This window comes from Zalophus californianus, chromosome 6 (assembly GCF_009762305.2).
Source record: "Zalophus californianus isolate mZalCal1 chromosome 6, mZalCal1.pri.v2, whole genome shotgun sequence".
In the NCBI taxonomy this organism is placed as follows: Eukaryota; Metazoa; Chordata; class Mammalia; order Carnivora; family Otariidae; genus Zalophus; species Zalophus californianus.
Genome location: NC_045600.1, coordinates 9,470,845 through 9,490,418, shown reverse-complemented (window position 1 = coordinate 9,490,418; position 19,574 = coordinate 9,470,845). Strand labels below are relative to the sequence as shown.

The 19,574-nt window shown below is 39.0% G+C and overlaps 1 protein-coding gene across 8 annotated transcripts in view; it reads right to left on the bottom strand.

Annotated features, from left to right (window-relative positions):
• DICER1 (dicer 1, ribonuclease III) overlaps window positions 1–19,574 on the bottom strand; it is a 71,859-nt gene that overhangs the window by 38,413 nt on the left and 13,872 nt on the right. For 3 of the 8 annotated variants that reach the window (XM_027569444.1, XM_027569447.1, XM_027569451.1), the window contains exons 2-7: window positions 8,035–8,098; window positions 7,031–7,131; window positions 3,160–3,347; window positions 2,373–2,535; window positions 1,227–1,357; window positions 153–287 (exon numbers count right to left, since the gene is read on the bottom strand). In XM_027569444.1, coding sequence (XP_027425245.1) covers window positions 153–287; window positions 1,227–1,357; window positions 2,373–2,535; window positions 3,160–3,303 — 573 coding nt within the window. In that variant the 5' untranslated portion in view covers window positions 3,304–3,347; window positions 7,031–7,131; window positions 8,035–8,098. Of the gene's footprint in view, window positions 1–152; window positions 288–1,226; window positions 1,358–2,372; window positions 2,536–3,159; window positions 3,348–6,245; window positions 6,515–7,030; window positions 7,132–8,034; window positions 8,099–8,423; window positions 8,445–12,811; window positions 12,902–19,574 lie in introns of those variants that run through there. The other 5 variants (XM_027569445.1, XM_027569446.1, XM_027569448.1 and 2 more) reach the window with 5 other exon arrangements.

Genomic DNA, 19,574 nt, shown 5'->3' with positions numbered 1-19,574 from the left:
TTTAAGTGAAAACTAATTTAATATTCAGTGATTCATACATGGAACAAAGTTCCCAAAACTGGTAACCAATATTACTGCTTTTGATATATAAAAACACTGCTTATTCTCAGTAATCTGACTTGAATTAAGACTGATAAAATCTAAAAATTTACCTTCATAATTTCTCGGTAGGGGTGGTCTAGGATTGCAAGATGACACTCATCAAAGACCAAAAGGTTAATGTCTGACAGTGATAAGTAACCATTTTTCAAAACATTCAAGGCGACATAGCAAGTCATAATGAGAACCTAAAAGAAAACTGGCATCAGTATACAAATGTGCCTTTCACCTGCCTGGGTACACTTATACTAAATCAGATAATGGAAACTATATTGTGGGTGAGAATTAAGAAATTCATTAGTCAAAATAAAAACAAAAATTCTAAATGTATGGAAGCTTACACTTTGGAACCAAGAAGCAGAATTAGAAAAATATGGAAAGAGATTATGAGAAAAAAAAAATCCTTGATAATAGAGACCATGTTTTTATGATAAATCTACTTCAGGTTTTCAGGTTCCTATAGCCATATTTTGACCGATGAGACCTATCAGTTTAATCAACTCACAAAACAATTCACACCGTGTTTTCCTCTTTTTTCCCATTAAACTGACAAGGTTTTCTGGAAGAAGGCAAAGACTCAACATTCTTTTTTATGGTGTCATCACTCATCACTGTGTGGACATTGAAGTGTTTTACTGATGAGGACTCAATCCCACAGGTGAGACACACTCGTCACTGAGGACTGCTCCAGGTTTGTGAGGAAGCACCTTTTAACCACTTCACCCACAGACACCCAAGAGCCCCTCCACACATGCGGCTTCCACAGAAACGGGACAGTTAGAGGAAGTCTCTCAAAGACCCAAAGATCTCAACCAAGAAATGTCTCCAGTTTCAAGACCTTCAACCCAAGCATAAATTTTCTGAAAAGCAGGCTATCTACAAGTTGGAAATAGGTCATCAGAAGTTGTGTTCTTCAAGCAAGTAAATCACAGTCTAGAGCACATTCTCTTCTATTAAGTAAGACAGCAACATACATGACTCTTTATTTGGTTTTGGTGTGAGACCTCCAGTGAGAAAGAGGATGTAAGGGCTCGTTTCTAGGCTGACGAAGTACAGGGAAGTACAGGGAAGTAGGGTTTTCAAAGCTACAGGTGATTTCAAAAGTGAAATTTCTCTACGAGTCTTACCTGGTGCTTGGTAAACTCTTGGTTCCATTTTTCTTTTGTCCAAGATGTATTCACTTCTAGGTCTGAGTATTCCCCAACCTTGAGATCTGAATGAGTTCTGACAGCTGACACTTGTTGAGCGACCTGGTTTGCTGATTACAAATATAATACTCCGTGTAAATATGACAAATCTTATCTAGTTGGTTCTCGGACTACTAACGATTGAGACAGCCTAGGAAATCTTTATTATCATACCTAACCCCCAATTCCTTAGATAGCCAATTTAAAATCCTCTTTCCAAAGTTATCCTCCAGAATTCATTTACTAGACTCAAGACCCTACCCCCTGTCATTCCCTTCAGAGAACCTTATACCACCTTCCTTTTTTATGGCTGATTTTCCCCAACCTAAGAATATAATGGTATACTATATTGTTATATAATATAAGGCTAGAACGGTAACTACTCCAGATCCACCCCTCCTGTTCTCTTCAGTAAAATCAGATCATTTCACCAAGAAGTAAGACAGTTTTATATGTATTTAAAGTACATAAGAACATCACATGCCGAAACAAACTAGAGAAAAAAAAAAAAAAGGAGAGCAGTGGCAGGGTCATATTAGTGCCCTAGCAGCTTAGGTCCACATCTTCTATTCTTAATATATAATCCCAAACACATAAAAACCAGTATCATAAACTCTTACTGAATATCTAACTTTTAAGAAGCATCTAACTTCTCTTCAGTAACTGGCATAGCAAAATCATAAATCAAAAAGTTACTGATCTCATAATCAAGCACCTTTTGACATACTTTGCAAAGCTAAAACATCAAAAGCAAAAATAACTGTCATGGCTTAGATTAGATGATGTTCCAAGAAGTCACTCAAGCAAAAAATGCAGAATCAGAATTAAATGCAATTACATGTAAGGAAAAAGCTGAAGTTTAACCCCTGTGGAATAAAATGGCTAACACTTAAAAGAGGGATACTATAAAGTTAAGAAATAAGTCAAAATGATGTCTCTGCTACCAGAATTTGAACAAATAACATTATTTCTCAAACTCTCTACACTTTCAATAATCTAACTGAACGCCCACAGAGAAAATGTGCTTCACCATAAAATCTCATCCAATTTCCTCCACGTTATTTCATAAAATAATTTTTTTATTACCAGAGTTGACCAAGAACACCGTCCTTTTTCCATTTCTGCTGAAGTCTCCCCTGATCTGATAGGACAGCTCTTTAGTGAGTAGTACTGCAATAAACGTCTTCCCTGAGCCAGTGTTTAAACAGACTATGGTATTATGATCCAGAGCTGCTTCAAGCAGTTCCACCTAGAAACACAGTGGGGGAAAAAGATTATACACTTCTTATCTAAGTACAAAGTTGGGAAAATTGGATTTTGTTTTAATTCAGGAAATTTCACTGTTTTCTACAATCTCCCTCTGATAAATCTGCCAAAAAATAGACTTCCTATATCTGTACATAAGAATCATCATCACAGGCATTAAAATGCCTGTTACTGTACAGCTGTGTTGTGTAAAGATGCATGGAATGATATTTATAATTTCTTTAAGAATTATTTTTGCAGGGGACAGAAAACTTCTCAAGAAGAATCTGAATGACTGAGTTTACAGGCCAGTTCATGGTTGTTCAAACCAATATCAATTCCTACCCATCTCATGAGGACAGACATACGCAAGTGGGTATTAAGGAGCAGTAAGGTTTTCAGAGGGAAAAAAAAATAATGAACTTCACAAATAAAACTATCAAATCAATTACCCGGCAGATGTTAGAAAAGAAAAGGACTATTAAGAACAAAAGTATCTGGAATGAGAAAATTAATCAGAAGAGGAGAGCTTGAAAAGGTAAATGGGTTTTATATAAGTCGTGTCAACTATATGCTAATTTATTCCATTTTAGTGAAAATGCTCCAGTATTAGTGTTCTCATTAGTACCTGATATTTTCTTGGCGTATAAATGTTATCATGAATTGCTTCTTGTTGCCATGGCAGTCCAAAGAAAGGACCCATTGGTGAGGAGGCAGGGGTCATGAGCTGCAGGCCTGCCATGCTGAGGGGCTGCAAAGCAGGGCTTTTCATTCATCCAGTGCTTCTTTCATTGCATTTTGCTCTAGCACAGCTTACTACAAAAGGGAAAAAGAATACCATTACACCACCATGCAGGGTTAAGAACAAAAGAAAGCACAGAAACAAGAGAAACATAAGAATATCATTCCTATGGACGCTTTCAAACTTTTCCTATAATTGTTTTAGCTTTTTCTTGATCTAAGAGGATCATTTTAAAAAGTCAAGTGTTCTACGCTCTCCAACCCAGCAATTCTACACCTAGAAACTTATCTAAATGAACTAGGTGACTACACAAAGATATAAGTACATGAATACGTACTGCTGCATTATAACTGGAAAGCAAGAAAACCCTTTCGAATGTATTCATAAAAACGTGAGCTATGTAAATGATGGTATAGTTATACAATGGAATACTTTGAACCCATGAAGAAAATCCGTATCTATATTTAGTGATACAGAACTATGCCTTTTCTGATATACCTTTAAAAGAAAATACGAACATGATGCCTTTTTAAACATATACGTATATAGGAAACATGTCGATATGTGCATAAATATATTTCAAACATTCTTTGTCAATTCTTTGATGCCATTATTGATAAACTTATGAGATAATGGATGGAAGGCATTTAGCAATGTGCGTGCACATAAGAAAGATGCAAATGCCTGCCAACATTTTGTCATTTTATCCATAGACCATAAACACACAAGGTCTTTTTCTCAAATGACAACCTATCACAATGGCACAGATGACCAACTATTTAAATATGTATCTTTAAAAAAATTACACACATCCTAGATAAATTCAGACAGTGCACCATTCTGTGAGTTTTTCATGGTACATAAGCACTCTTCTGTGTTTCATGTATGCTTTCCCAAAGATAAATTTGATCCTATAAAATGACAGCCTAAACCTGAGTCTTTTTAAAACTCCTAACCTGCAGATAGAGGGTTAGAGTCTCAAACCTCACCGTGAAAGTCCATCAGCTTTCTGAATGCCAGCAGAATTTACTTGCCCCCGCAAGGAGGTTTTCACCCTCATACGGCTTTAGAGTGTTCACTGTTAACACGCTATGAAACTGGAAAGAAAGAAGCCCACTCTTTGTTCCTTGACCAGAACCTTTGAATCTCCCGACACGTGAAATGTACAACCATGATTCAGCACGGTGACTCAAGTTGTCCCACCTAATCCAACAAGGAGTCTCAAGTGTAGTCTCTTTGAGGCACAGGCACGATACCAAGTCCTCATTTCAGAGATCAGCTCAGCTGACAACAACTCAACATCGGGCTAACAGCAGTGCAACCCCAAGTAAGCGGTAGGGGGCACAGGGCTGCGGGAGCCCAGGACCTCAGCGGGGCAGGTGCCACCAGACCAGACAGCACAACCATTCTCATGATCCTTCTCAGAGGAAGACAGCAAGCCAAGGATCCCAGAGTCCACTCTGACAGCTACCAACTCAGTTCTTCATGAGGCACAAGTGTTCTTTCTCTATTCAACCAAAGCCCCAACAGCCATCTTTTTACCCCACACTTGGCGTTCACTTTGCTCAACTCCTCAGGCCCCGTGGTCGCACACCCTCAGGTTCATGACTCAAGCTTTTTACTCCATAGGGCTGCCCAGAACCCAGAGTTAAACCCACTTTACCCTCCGGAAACACAGCAGGTCATTCTGGAGGCCCATGGCTAACATTGCAGGCACTTCCCACCTGACTACCGTCCTTGTGATACCCCTCGACATCTTCATTACTATAGGTTGCCTACAGGAATTATTTATGCCCAAGCCTGACCCACTCACTTTTCGTCCAAGCCAAATGCTAATCCAAGACCAATCCAAAACATGGCGAAAGGTCTCAGGAAGTAAGCCTAAATCCTGGTAGCTGAAGAGAATAAAGCAGGAAGAAGGCAGCAATGTAAATCCCCAAATACCTCTTCCTCCACCTCCAAACACCACGTACAGCCAGGAACCCGCAAGCACCCCTCTCCTCCTGCCACTGTCACCTCTGTCACTGCTTCTTCTCATAGGGATAACAGTGGTAATAATAACAATTAATTACTCCAGAGAGATAGTCTAAAAAAGACTGTTTAAAAACTAGCCTATTTTTTAAAAGGGAATCTAGTCTTCAAAACTGCATAAAATACAAAGAAAAACTACAGGAATGTTCCAGATTAAAGAAGACTACAAAGAGACACAACAGCTAAATGCAGTGAGTGATCTCAGACTGGGTCCTGTACTGCAGGACAACACCATAAATGGCCTCACAGAGCCCTGATAAAACTGTTCAAGTCACTGAAGCTGATAACTGCACTATGGCTGTTTAACAAAGTATCCTTATTCCTAAGAAATATACCCCAAAGCCTCTAGGGGTAAAGCGCCACAAGTGTACGCAATTTATTCTCAAATGGGTCAGAAAAAGAAACCACATACAGGTAGAGAAGTGTGCAACCAGCAAAGCAAATGGGGCAAAGCACATATTCTTTGTCCTATGCTTGCTCTTTTAACTTTACCGTACATTTGAAATTATTTCTCAGTAAAGATTTTTAAAAAGTAAATAAACAAAAATGACGGGTTGGACTGGGATTTCCTTGCCTACGGGAGCTACAGGTCTCACACACTTGGGTCACCCGCCGTACCAAACCACACCCAGAACGTGGCAAACAAGCAGGGCAGCTTTGTAGAATGAAAAGTGTCATAAAAACCTTCCAACGGGTTGGCTCAGTCCATTAGGCATCTGCCTTCGGCTCAGGTCATGATCGCAGGGTCCTGGGATCGAACCCCACATCAGGCTCCCTGCTTAGTGGGGAGCCTGCTTCTCCCTCTCCCCCTGCTCGTGCTCCCTCTCTCATATAAATAAAATCTTAAAAAAAAAAAAAAAAAGATTTCCAACAGCTTCTGTCTGCCTTTCCAATTTTATGGCATCTTGCACATATGTGCATAGAGACACACAAGTACACACCTGATTCTTCACCAGCACATGTGCTCCCTAAGAGCAAGATGCAGGTCGCATTTTCTGCAGCTCTTCAATTTCCTCCTACAGTATACCATATATACTTTTACGTAAATATCTCATAAACTCAGCAAGAGGCTCATGAGTGTCACACAACAACGTACGGAACAGAATCATCACAGTTCAAAAGCTATTTCTCTCTGTTCTGGAAATCCACACCCTCTCCATTTCTACTTGAGGTGAGGGCAGGGGGTAGGGGGCGATGGGCAGGAGAGGACCTGCAAGGAAATGGAGAACAGCGGTTGAACCCTCTCAATGAACTTCTCCATAAGGTCGTAACAGCTAAGTTAATTCTCCCTTCATTTCCTATACAGTGGCTGGCCCCAGAGTTAGGGAACATAAACCCAAGATGAAAAAATTCAAAAGGTAATCCAATAATGTAAAAACAGAAAAATCTACAATTATGCCAATTTTTATTTTCTTTGACATGTTTAAACAGATTTTTTTTTTCTTCACTTGGTCATAATGAAAAGTTCTGAATCCCTGGGTCAGTAGAAGTCCTGTAGTCTCACAGATGAACTGACTATTGGTTAGCTGCTTTCCCAGAGCCAACAGACAACTCTCCGTGACTGTTTTTCAATCACAGATTTTAACTGTCTGGCCAGACAATTTACATTCATGAAATCAGTGAGGTTGTTTCATAACTTCCATATATTATTCACTCAGAAACAATGGAGGAAAACACACGAATAAACTCTCTTCCTCTTTCCAAATATGATAAATCACAGATTTACCGTTTTAATGTTTGAGATCTCTGTGTTGCTGTTGTCTGAACTGCATTTTGACATTGTGATAGCAGTTTATTGGAAAATCACAGCATGCTCAAGCTTCTGCTCTAAAAATAAATGCAAAAATAGCCAAATGTAAGATTCCTGTACTTAAATGGAATATAAGCACATCTACAAGAAACCCCTATTGATATGAAGAGTTAAATACAAGGCTATTATTTGGTATTAGATTTTAAACAAAAGACATTTAGGTTATTTTAGAATACAAAGTCTTACTCTCTAAAACAAAGAACAAGAGAATGAGCTGCAACAATAGCACGCCTAATTCCTAGAGATCCAGGGGAAAGAAAACGTTAGAGGCAAGTCCGAGAAAAGATTTCAAAATGAATACAAGAAAATCTAAAGATAGTGGCTAGGGTAATGGGGGAAAAAAGAAGACGACAAGTATGTGTTATTTGCTAAATTCACATACACAAAAGAGGGAAAGATCACCAGAAGAGGCACTTGGCTGAGAAATCCAAATCACCTCGATACACGTATGCAATTGGTCAGTAATTTCAATTTCTCAAAATGGAATTAAAAACTCCACAGTTAAATCCGCACCATAAACTCTTTTACAGAATTCATTCACGAATAAAAGAATTCAGAACACAGTTCAACAGTACTGTTATAAAGAAATATAAACAGTGTGGCCCTCCTCAGAGATTATAAATCAAAAACGAGGGAAGCGTGAAGTATTGAGATGGAAAGCTTAATTTCATCACCAGGTGTTGATCTGGTTAGACGTGCCCCCGACTCTTGCTTGTGCTCATTACGCTCGAGGGCAGGGCCTTCACTACCAGCAGCTTGGGGAAAGCAACTGTCACACATGTCTCTGTCTCGTCTCGTGGGTGCGAGGACATGTGAGCACAGGTCACACTTTCTCATTTTAGAGACAAGTTTGGTTTGCTAGAAGGTTAACAAGGCAGAATGGGGAAACCTTAGCACTATTTTAGTAAGTACATATTTACCTCAAAATGCTGATTCTAAGTTCTTTCAGTTTCCAAGTCTGTATTAATTCATACCCTAGGTAACCTAAAAGCAATCAGAGAGAGTATTTTAGAACATAAAACTCATTTTTAAAAACCAACTTTAAGAAAATTCCTATTTGACAAAATTTTCACATTTAACTTATCAGAATAAGATTCCCGATAACTTTTCTACTCAGTCAAGAAAATAGTACATGCCTCAAAGAGCTGCCTTTAAAATTAGTATTTACTATGTTCTAATACAACTGAGAATGTTTGAAAGTTGTTAGTACAATCCAATCAGCTATAAGGGAGAATTCTTAGAAGTAAATTACATTTTCCCCCAGTAAAATCTGGCTTTAGAACTGCTTGAACACTATGTGAGTCAGTACCATGCTTCACGTGAGCAGATCTTCCCTCTCCTGGTTGTCAGTCCGTGTTTCTAAAGCTACCTCATACTCTGATGCTTAATTCCATTCTATACTGTCACCTAGTCAGATGCAAACTCAAGACACCAACATGGCCTGATGTGTCATGCCCTACACTGTTCAAATTCACATTCACGTCTTTTCTAGAAACACCGTAACTAAAATAAGAACACTGATAATCCTTTAAAGTTCAATGCGATTCCACTATTACAAAACTACTGCTGAGTTATCCAAATTATTTCCCTAGACTATTCCGTATAAAGATACGTCAGAGGGTTAGCACGCTAAGTACAATGACAACTTGTTTTATGTTCATTAATACAGAACCAATAGGTCAAGTTTTCTCATTTTAACTGATGACTGTAACTTAGATTACAAACATGCAAACTCCTGTTTGATAAGCCCCTTTAAGATAACTGAAAAAGACGTGCCCCATCCCAAGACAGCCAATTTTTAGGACAAACCAATAAACTTCACCCACATTGGCATTTAAATCCAGTACCTGGCTGTAGCCCTTCAGATAAAAGCTTGTAACAACAGACAACTTAACCCTGCTCATCTGAAGTCTAAAAGCATCTAGAGCTTCTTGGTACACATTTCCAAAACGGGCAACAAAACTCCCAACTCATTTTATTATAAAATGTCACAGATGCTGATACTATTAACTTTACAAGTATCACTGTCCAGATTTCCTTCCTACTCTCATGCAGCCCAAGCAGGACTACCATAAAGTCCCACGGTGAACAAAAGACAAAACACACACACACACACACACACACACACACACACACACACACACACACACACACACACACAACAGTAACACTGTGACATTAAAACAGTGTCAAAAGTACTTCTGTGAGCTAACAGATAAAAACTAAGAAATGTTTGAAAAGCCTTTAGTTCCTAGTAACAAATATGCTATGGAGATCTAGGGCATTATTTTAACCAACCAAGCCTAAAAACCACTAAGGGAGTCTTTGGCTATCGATGTAAATGGGTTTATACAATTATTGGCATAAAGGCAAATTAAAAATAAGAGGCTTAATTCTCCCAGTCAATAATAAAGAGAAAAGCCTCCTTTCCCCCTCCCTTTTGTTCACAATTCCTCAATACTCTCCAGATGTTAAGTGAATCTTTTTAAAAGCTAAATAGCCTCTAGTCAGTCTCACATCTCAGGAATGTCTCCCTAAGGACCTGAAAGCCATCCCTGAAACATAATAATCAAGAAAGACAATGCCCAATCTCCCAGTTTCCTATGAAGAGCCAGGCCTAATAAGGTCACTTGACTCCAAACCGCAAAACCTACCTCCAGTCATAAAGATGTGAGGAAATGAGCAATTCTACCTTGAAAAACATGGATGTCAAGTGTCTAACCAATTAGCTATACAAAAGAGTAGGTTTCCTTCTGTCTTTGGAGTCTCTTAAGTGGACAGCCTGTGATGCACATCACACATTGGTTTAATGCTTAACGAGTAATAAAACTGTTTTCTTCCCTCTACCTTTGTAGATAGGTTTTCTGGGTGGGGAGGAGATTCTGTTTTTAATTACATTTCCTCAAGACTGGCTTAAAAAAAAAAAAGGCTTAAAATATATCCTCAAATAATATTCGTGCCAAATAACAAATTTCCATTTCTTGGAATTTGAATACTGGAGAAATCTTAAAATATGCTACCCAACTACATTGGGGAGACGAGCTTTTAAAACGGAAGATGGAGCTAAGTGTGCAAACACTTAACTACATCAAAAAGGAATCTGCACACGGAAAGGATCCAAGTTGTTTAAAAACTACTCCCACCAGCCTTCCTTTTCTAAATTAAAGTTGGAGCAGGACGAGTCTCAGCTGTTTTTACCTTCAGAAGCCAAGGTGATGCCCTCACTCCTTAGTACTTTCTCATACACAGTCACCCCTCACAGAGGCCCTCCTGGGATCTGGAAAGCAAACTCTTTTCTTCTTCTTCCCCCCCCCCCTTTTTTTTAAAGACTCTGTCATTTAAAAATCATCTGAAAACCAGCAAGGGCTCCAGTGTCAAGACCACAGCTTATCAGGCTACCTCTAAGGTGGTTTCCTTGCCCGCAAAATAACCCCCGGCTATTATAAGAATTCAGTAAGATCATGTATGTTAAGCTTGGAAGAAAAAAAGTTCTCGCAACACAGAAAACGCTCAATATATGGTAGTATTTACAAAACCACCCTCCCATCTCTATCTAGAACCTTTGTTTTCAAGCAATTCGTAAGACTTTAAGAAACTTATTAAAGAAAATCTAAAATGCTCTATTAATCCTAAGATTCGGCACAGAAAATGCATTATCATATACATTTAAAGTATACAAGATTTTTTACAGTATTTTTAACCAGATGAACCTGAAAACAAACTACAAACTACCTAGTCATCATGAATTTACAGTAGAATGAAAATCAAACATTTAAATCACAAAATACGGTCTACAATGTGAAATATACGGTCTACAATGTGAAATAAAATTAAATAGCTTTGCGTCCACTAGTTCTCTTTTAAAAGCAAAAACCAAAAAATATTAAACGCTACTTCTGTTTGCCTCCACAAACATCACTGAAAACATTACTTCACTTAACTATTTCTTAGGCAATGAAATGGTACACGACAGGCAAGAAATCATCATCAAATGGATAAAGTCTGAAAATATAAAAATACCCAAAAAGAGGAAATAACCAAAATATCCATGGTATATAAAAGTATTAAGGATTTCAAGGATTTCTCAACTACCATTTGGTGAATATAGACTATGAAAAGACTAAGGTGGAACCAAAGATTGAAAGACCAAAGAGAAAAGAAAATAATTTCAAGAATTTAAACCCTGGTATCTTCAGATAATGAAATACACAGCTCAAGAGAAATATTTCCATTTTTACTTTTAATTGACAGGTAGGGGCTAAAGGATAGGCTGCCCCAAGATGGGCCACTTTTGCATGGAGATTCTTTTGAGCTGAAAGCAATCCAGACCCTGTGGGCTCAAAAGAAACTTCTGCCCCTCCATTAAGCACGTAAAAGAATCTAAATCAAGGGTCTTTCCCGGAATAAGGGTTATTAGCAGAGATCAATTTTATTTAAGTGACCTATCTGCATGGCAGGGCAAACATCTAATTACCAAACATCTGCTCTTCTCCTTATGGCCCCGTGAAGTGCTTTCCTCTCCTTTGCAGTCCCAGACCCCTCACCCTTCCCGTTAGTTCTGGGTGACCTACAGACCTCTCACTATGCCTTCCTGTCTTTGGAATGTCCATGTCTGCGTGGATTCCCTGTACGTACGTACACTATTACATTTGATTTTCTCCTGTTAATCTCTTTCAGCCAGTTTGAGTCTCAGCCCAGTTAGAAGGACCTTGAAGAGGACAGAAATTCTTGCTCCCCGACAGTTACATCTGTCATTATTAATTTAAAATCCTTGCATATTAATCTATCCTAAAATATTAATACACACACCAAAAAACCCTCATACAGCATTTGCTCTCTTCATCATTACCATTTATAAAGAGCAAAAAATGTTCTATGTCTAACACTGAATGAGGGAATGGTGTGGTAAACTGTGGTTCATTTTACATGATACAATTCAACTCAGCCATTAAAAATGATGACAGTTTATAATGAACAAAAATGCTCATGGTACAGCATACAATGAAAAAAAAAGCAGAGCATTTTTATTTACAGGAAGACCATGACTAAGCCAAGTTAAAAACTAAACATAAGAGGGCGCCTGGGTGGCTCAGTTGGTTCAGCGACTGCCTCCGGCTCAGGTCATGATCCCGGAGTCCAGGGATCGAGTCCCACATCGGGCTCCCCGCTCGGCAGGGAGTCTGCTTCTCCCTCTGACCCTCCCCCCTCTCATGCTCTCTCTCTATCTCTCTCTCAAATAAATAAATAAAATCTTAAAAAAAAAAACAACTAAACATAAGAAAAGGAGGAATGGAGAGAGAGAAAATTCACCCCAAAATTGAGGATGGGATTGGATTATTGCCGTGAGCCATTTCTTTTTCCATAAAACTTTTATGCATCCTAAAATTTCCCACAACTTGAACAATTTATTACATTTAGAACTGGAAAACAAATTTTCATACTAAGGATGATTTGTAGGAAGACAATTAGAGAGAAATGATTCTGGGGGCACCTAGCCGGCTCAGTTGATAGAACATGCCACTCTTGATCTCAGGGTCATGAGTTTGAGCCCCACACTGGTGTAGAGATTACTTAAATAAATAAATAAATCTAGAGAGAAATGATTCTGTTTTAGGTTAAAAATAAACCAACAAAGAAAACAAAAAAATTTTTTTTTTTAACTTCTCCCTTAAGCCATTAAATGTGGTTAAAACTTACCCCGGTTTCTATGACTTAAACCACAAATGCACTAGCCTTCTTTTCTTGCACTATTCTATGACCCGAACAAATTTCTGGGTTTCTGTAAATCTGTAACAAACATATTATGTTTATATTTCAATGTCATTATGCCTAAAATTAGATTTATCCAAAACTGAAATTGAATACAGGTCAAACAGCATTTTAGCAAGTATCATGCATCAAAATCTCCATATAAAAAGTATCTCTAGGCTGCCAGCCAATGGCCCACGTACTTCGAAGACTTCTTAAAAAGACATTCCCACACACCAAAATGGCACCCAGAACCATCCCTCCCCTTCATGTTGCCTCCTATGCATTTACCCTTCCGTTTTGTTTCAAAAGAGGCAAACACTTAATACACCACTAACTTTCAAAGTGAGTTTTAAGGTTAATGTTTGATTCCAAGTTTCTGTACTTTACTCAATAAAAACATTCTTCAACAAATGCTAGAATGTACTCAATTCATGACCACCTTCTAGCCTTTTATATACCCCATAAGAACATCCAATGAAGGGAAAAAAAGCCGTAATTTTCTATGTTAAGCTGTTTTAACACAATATAATGCATGTATATTTTAATACTAAAGAGAGTTTAGTCTTGAGACAAAGTAAGTCTGAGAGACTGCTGAATATGATGAGTCTGGAAAACAAACATATTAAAAGTCCCGGGCAAGGGGTAAAGTGCCACACTGTAGCTCTGTGCAGCATACCCAACCACTCATGTTTTATCTGCTTTCCCTAGAGTGCTGTGACAAGTATAGCCCAACCTTCACATGGTGCCCCCACCTGCCACTTACCCCTTCCCCAAGAACCTAAAAACCTCTATTACTTGACTTCCCTCTCATGCAACACACAGGGGCTATCTGTAACCACCCAAATCAGGGCTTATCTGTATCTTCTGTCCCGTATCAGGTATTATTGTTATTGCTATTTTCCCCGCAAATTAGAAGATTTTTCAAAAGAAAGATAATCTCACATTTGACTTACATAAAATGGAAGGAAAGCTGGAAATATCCATAAATAATGGATATTTAATTCTATGTTCAGTACAAACCTTATTGATCTACTCTTAAATTAATACGTATCTTTTTGTAGGTCAAATAAAAAATCCAATTTAGATACTTCTTACTTTTAAAAGACTTTAAACAACCCAAATTATTTTAACAAGTTTAGGACCCCCAAGTTGCCCCCTTCTCCAACAAAGAAAAGTGCAGGGCTGATCTGAAACCACCAAAGCTACAGAGGCATCCACTGCACAATAATTCTGACTGCATCCCAGCGACACCCATCCCTCCAGCCTCGGCCTCCCAGAACTCCCAACCTCTGCAAACTCATCTTCCACATTAATGCAATCTGATCTGATACAAACCTTGAAAATGTTCCACCAACAACGTACAGTTCTAAAGTTACGATATAACTGGGAAAACCCAAAGACTCATTTTAGAAACAGTGTTTTATTCGGTTTTAAATTCAGATAAAATTCTGGGGCGCCTGGGTGGCTCAGTTGTTAAGCGCCTGCCTTTGGCTCAGGTCATGATCACTGGGTCCTGGGATCGAGCCCACATCGCATCGGGCTCCCTGCTCAGCAGGGAGTCGGCTTCTTCCTCTCCCACTCCCCCTGCTTGTGTTCCCTCTCGCTGTGTCTTTCTCTGTCAAATAAATAAATAAAATCTTTTTTAAAAAAATCAGATAAAGTTCTATTCAATGTCAACTAATAAATGTAGGAGCAATGACAGAAAAATTACCATTTTTAACCATCACATTAGTAATTGGGCCAAGAGTCATTAATGGATGCTAAAACTATTGGGTGAAGTTTACAAAAGAATATTTACATCACCTCAAAGTATCTCTGCACAGATTCCCTACAAATCCTCACAAAAACTGATATATTCACACTGGGAAAACCTGACAGATACCACCCTCCACACCAAAGTGACCTCACCAATACTGGGACTAACTGACATGTATCTCCTAAATGTGATAAACTGAGAAGGAAATATCAGTTACGTAGTTTTCCTGCCAAACGTGAGAACCCTGAATCTAATCATGAGTTAGCATAAAAACCAAATCTGAGATGCATTTTACAAAACAACTGGCTCGTGTTCCTCAAAAATGTCAGTTATCATAAAAGCTAAAAGCTCAGAAGTGATTCCAGATTACAAGAGTAAACAAACATGACAGCTAAATGCAATGCACATTCCTGGACTGAATCCTGTATCAGAAAAGGAACACTGCTATGAAGGACACGACCGGGGTGAAGGGTGATCAGAATAGGCCACCTGAAAATACGCTGCCTTGGCATAAGGATTATTCCTTGCTGAAGGCAAGAGAGAAATAGCAGATAAAGGAGAAATTCTTTGCCCTTTCCCTTCCTGCCTAAAAGCAGGACATAAATGTCGCTTTGTGAGTGTCCCTCCCTCCCACTCCAGTACCAGGAAGAGGAGATGATAATTATCACTAAAGACGGCACTGACTTGCATCTGCACAAACCTTGCTAAAATAACCCCTTATTATTTTCCATCATCTATTCACTGTCCCACAATTTACCACCCCTAGAAGCCCAAACTCCCCCATTCCTGTGTCTTGTCACTTGTCCACAATATATGGCCCTTTATTAAAACGGTATATAAACTCTCGAGTCTAACCACTTCCTTGGGTTTTCACTCCTTCCATGTGAATCTCCAGCATGCACACAAAATAAATCTTTTCTCTTGTTAATCTGTCCTTTGTGGATTTAATTCACAGGCTCCACCCACTAAGAGCACAGAGGAAAACGTTTTTTCCTCCCCCTATAGGGACACTGGTGAAATTAAACTATCATCATCAACGAACGCTAAATGCTGAATTCAATAACTATATTGTGATCATGTAAGAGAATGTTCTCGTTCTTAGAAAATAGACTTTGAAAGTATTCAGTAGTGAAGAGCATAATGCCTGCTACTTATTCTAAAAAGGTTCAGAAAAATAACAATATACAGGGGAGAGAGAGAGAAAAGAGAGAGAATGCACAAATGTGGCAAAATGTTAAGTACTGGTAAATGTAGGTACTGATATGGGGATTCTTTATACTATTCCTACAACTCGTAAGTTTGAAAATATTTTAAAACAAAGTTAAAAATAAAACTCTACTAAAAACTGATACATATGTTTGACTATCGACACAGAAAAATGGAAATTGTCCACCTGTATTTCTGGGTAGTCTAAAAAGTAATAATATTTAGGGTGATTTTCCCCACTAAAAAAGAGCTTTGTTTAACTACTGTCCCTTAAATGATTCATTCATTCAACAAATATCTATTGAACAAGACATACATACTGCAAACCTGTATTCTGGAGAAGGTGAGAACCAGACTAGAGGTCAGTTCTGGAGGATGAGCAGTAACAACCCCACTCAGGGAGGGGACAGTAATAGGGAATCATGGGGGTGAGGAGCCAGCATGTGGAGAAGCACTACAAGGAAACCAGGCAAGTCAAGTTGCAGAAATTACAAGCAGTGTGCTGACACACTCGTCCCACACGAGAGTGGCAAAACAGTGCAACAGGTTAAGATAAGTCAGAGCTACATCATAAAGGACCTTAATATATAGCTCCACAGGGATCTGAATCTCATCCTGGGGAATTCAAGCAAGATTTGGGCCTCTGCTTTTCTATTCTCAGCATACACCAAGGGCTCTCCGCTAGTTCATCTCAGCCAAGAACAAATCTCTATACAGAGTCCAGAGACAGGAACAGTGCAAGACAATACAACAAGAGACTTCTGAAATTTCCTCTATTAGAGAAGACATTCCTGGTTATAATCACTGGATTATACTGGAACTTCCCCTGTTTGCACACTGAAAGTCCCCTGTCCCAGGCACTATGCACCCACTTATCCCAACCCTGGAGGAACGAGGGTGGTTGGTCACCCTATCTCCAGCTACGATTCTCTATCCTTGGCGGCCGATTGCCCATTTCCACTTGGAGAAAGATCCACACTTAGCTACCCAGGGAACTTGGGGCTGTTCCAAAAACTGAACTAATCTAATAAGAAAGATGAAGATTCATTACTGCTAAATATAATTTCAAAAAATACATCCATTACAGGAATTAGAGAGAGGCTGCAAAAAAAGAGAAGCAGCATCAGAATGAACGCAGCCTCCTAAGGTAAGCACCCTTGTTTCGCTCAATTATGTCACAATTAAACCCATTACACACACGTTACAGAAAGAATCCAGATGAGAGAGGAAAAGAAGCGGGCTCCAAAGTCAGAGTGGTGACGGAATCCTTTTGTGAGCTACAAGATCTTGGGCAAATGACCTTGTCTGCCTTTCTGCCTCAGCCTCATCTCTACCATAGGACCCACGAAGATGTCGGCATCTGGCTCCTCTCCCTCCCCTACACAATCCCACAATATACACAATGAATTCATTGCTAAGTCAAATATGCAAATCACTAAAAAAATAGGCCTGATGTTGGGTGTGAAAAAAGAGAACTTTATGTACTGGAGGGAGGGAGGGGGTGAGATGCTGCAACAGCCCCACTCAAGAACACTCGGCTTGGAGGACAATTAAGAGCAGGCGACATTACTGACCTATTCTGGGACTACAAAGAATGGGAAATGAGCAAGAACCAAAACTACGACTGCAGGCTCATATCTTCCAGAGTATTTAGAGCCCTCTGAAAGGGGAGAGAGGAGACAGAGAGACAGAGAGACAGAGAGACAGAGAGAGAAACGAATGAACACAGGGAAGAATCCATACTAGACCAAAGGCCCAAACTGGCAGCTACCATATCCTGCAAAGCCAGAGTATTGTTAACATCCTACACTACCTGAACATGAGCAAAGCCACTAGGACACCCAATATGGTTCAGATTTCTCCACATCTGCTTACACCTTACTGCATGGATAAAGTCTGGCACCTGTAAGGGACCTGCACCATAAACCCTCTGAAGGACAACGGACAATGTGATACACACAATATGAACGCTAAAAGCATAAGTAAATATTTGTCATTTGTCAGACCCAAGCTCTTGCCCAGGACTACCAACAAAGTACCAGTCCCAGAAAAAAAAGAAAGTGATTAAAAACAAAAGAAGAGTACTAATGGAGCTCAAAGCAGTGCGTAACCAGGTATGGGGAAAACATGAATCAAACCAGTATAGCAAGATGGCTTAAAACTTTCAATGGATTCCCCCGGCACTTAGGCTAAAATCCAAAATCCTTACTATGTATGGCCCTGCATCTACCTCTAACTGGGGCTTGTGTAACTCTGTCACCTCCCCACAGCCACAAGGACCTCTCAGCACCTCCACCAACTCTTTCCTACCCCAGAGCCTTTGCACATACCATCCCCCAGCTAACTGCCCCTCAACCTGTAGGTCTCATCACCAGTGCCACTTTTTCAAAAAGTCAACAGTTTCAGTGAAAAGACAGTATATCTGTACATCCAGAACCAATCGGGATGCCAGGCACAAGCAGGATGTTTTTGAATAAACGAATAAATGCTGACAATTCTCACCACTAATAAGCAATACTTAGAGATTAACTGTATACTGACTGCCCCACTCCCAAAGAGTTATTAAGATACTATTATTTTGGGCGCCTGGGTGGCTCAATTGGTTAAGGGACTGCCTTCGGCTCAGGTCATGATCCTGGAGTCCAGGGATCGAGTCCCGCATCGGGCTCCCTGCTCAGCAGGGAGTCTGCTTCTCCCTCTGACCCTCCCTCCTCTCATGTGCTCTCTCTCATTCTCTCTCTCAAATAAATAAATAAAATCTTAAAAAAAAATACTATTATTTTATACTTTAACCACTTATTTTTATTTTTACTTTCTCTCAGAAACAATCTTGCAAACAACAACCAAGAACATGTTAAATTATAATTCACTAGTCAAATTAATCCAAAATGAATCCAAGACTTTATAAAACAATCCAAAATTAATCCAAAATGGAGTAAAGTTAAAAATTTAGCTCCAAGGGGCACCTGGATGGCTCAGTTGGTTAAGCATCCAACTCTTGGTTTCCACTCAGGTCATATCTCAGGGTTGTGAAACTGAGCCCCATGTGGGGCTCTGCACTGGGTATAGAGCCTGCTTAAGATTCTCTCTCTCTCCCCCTCTCCCTCTGCCCCTCCCCCTTCTAATTAAAAAAAAAAAAGCTCCAAATCTAATTACAGATTTCACATAGCAACAGTCGTTGAATATAATTTGTTTTCAAGGAACTAACTTTGTCCCTATAAATCACATTAGTATAAAAAATCTCATTCGAGTGGCATTTACCACTGTTTATTCTCCCACAAACCACAACAAAGAGTATTCTTTATATTAAGTCACTTAACAATCTCAAAAAAGGTTGTAGTTTTCCAAATGGAGCAAAGTTTTACCTGATTATTTCTATTTTTAGTATCAATTACCTCTTAGTAGCCACTCAAGAAAGTATTTTAGAAGTGGGGAAATTCCTTGAAAAACATAACCTACCAAAATTAACATCCAAAGAAACAGAACATTTGAAGAGGCCTATAGCTTTTAAAGAAAACAGATTATTAAAAACTCCCAAGCCCAGACAGCTTCACTAGAGTGAATTCTTCTAAACATTTAAAGAAATAACTACAATCTTAAAAACAAACACTTCAGGAAGACTGAAATGAGGAGAATACTTTCCACCTCTTTCCATGAGACCTGCATAAACTTGACACCAAAACCTGACAAGGACATTACAGTAAAGGAAAATTATAGACCTATCTCTCAAACTAAAAATGTAAAATA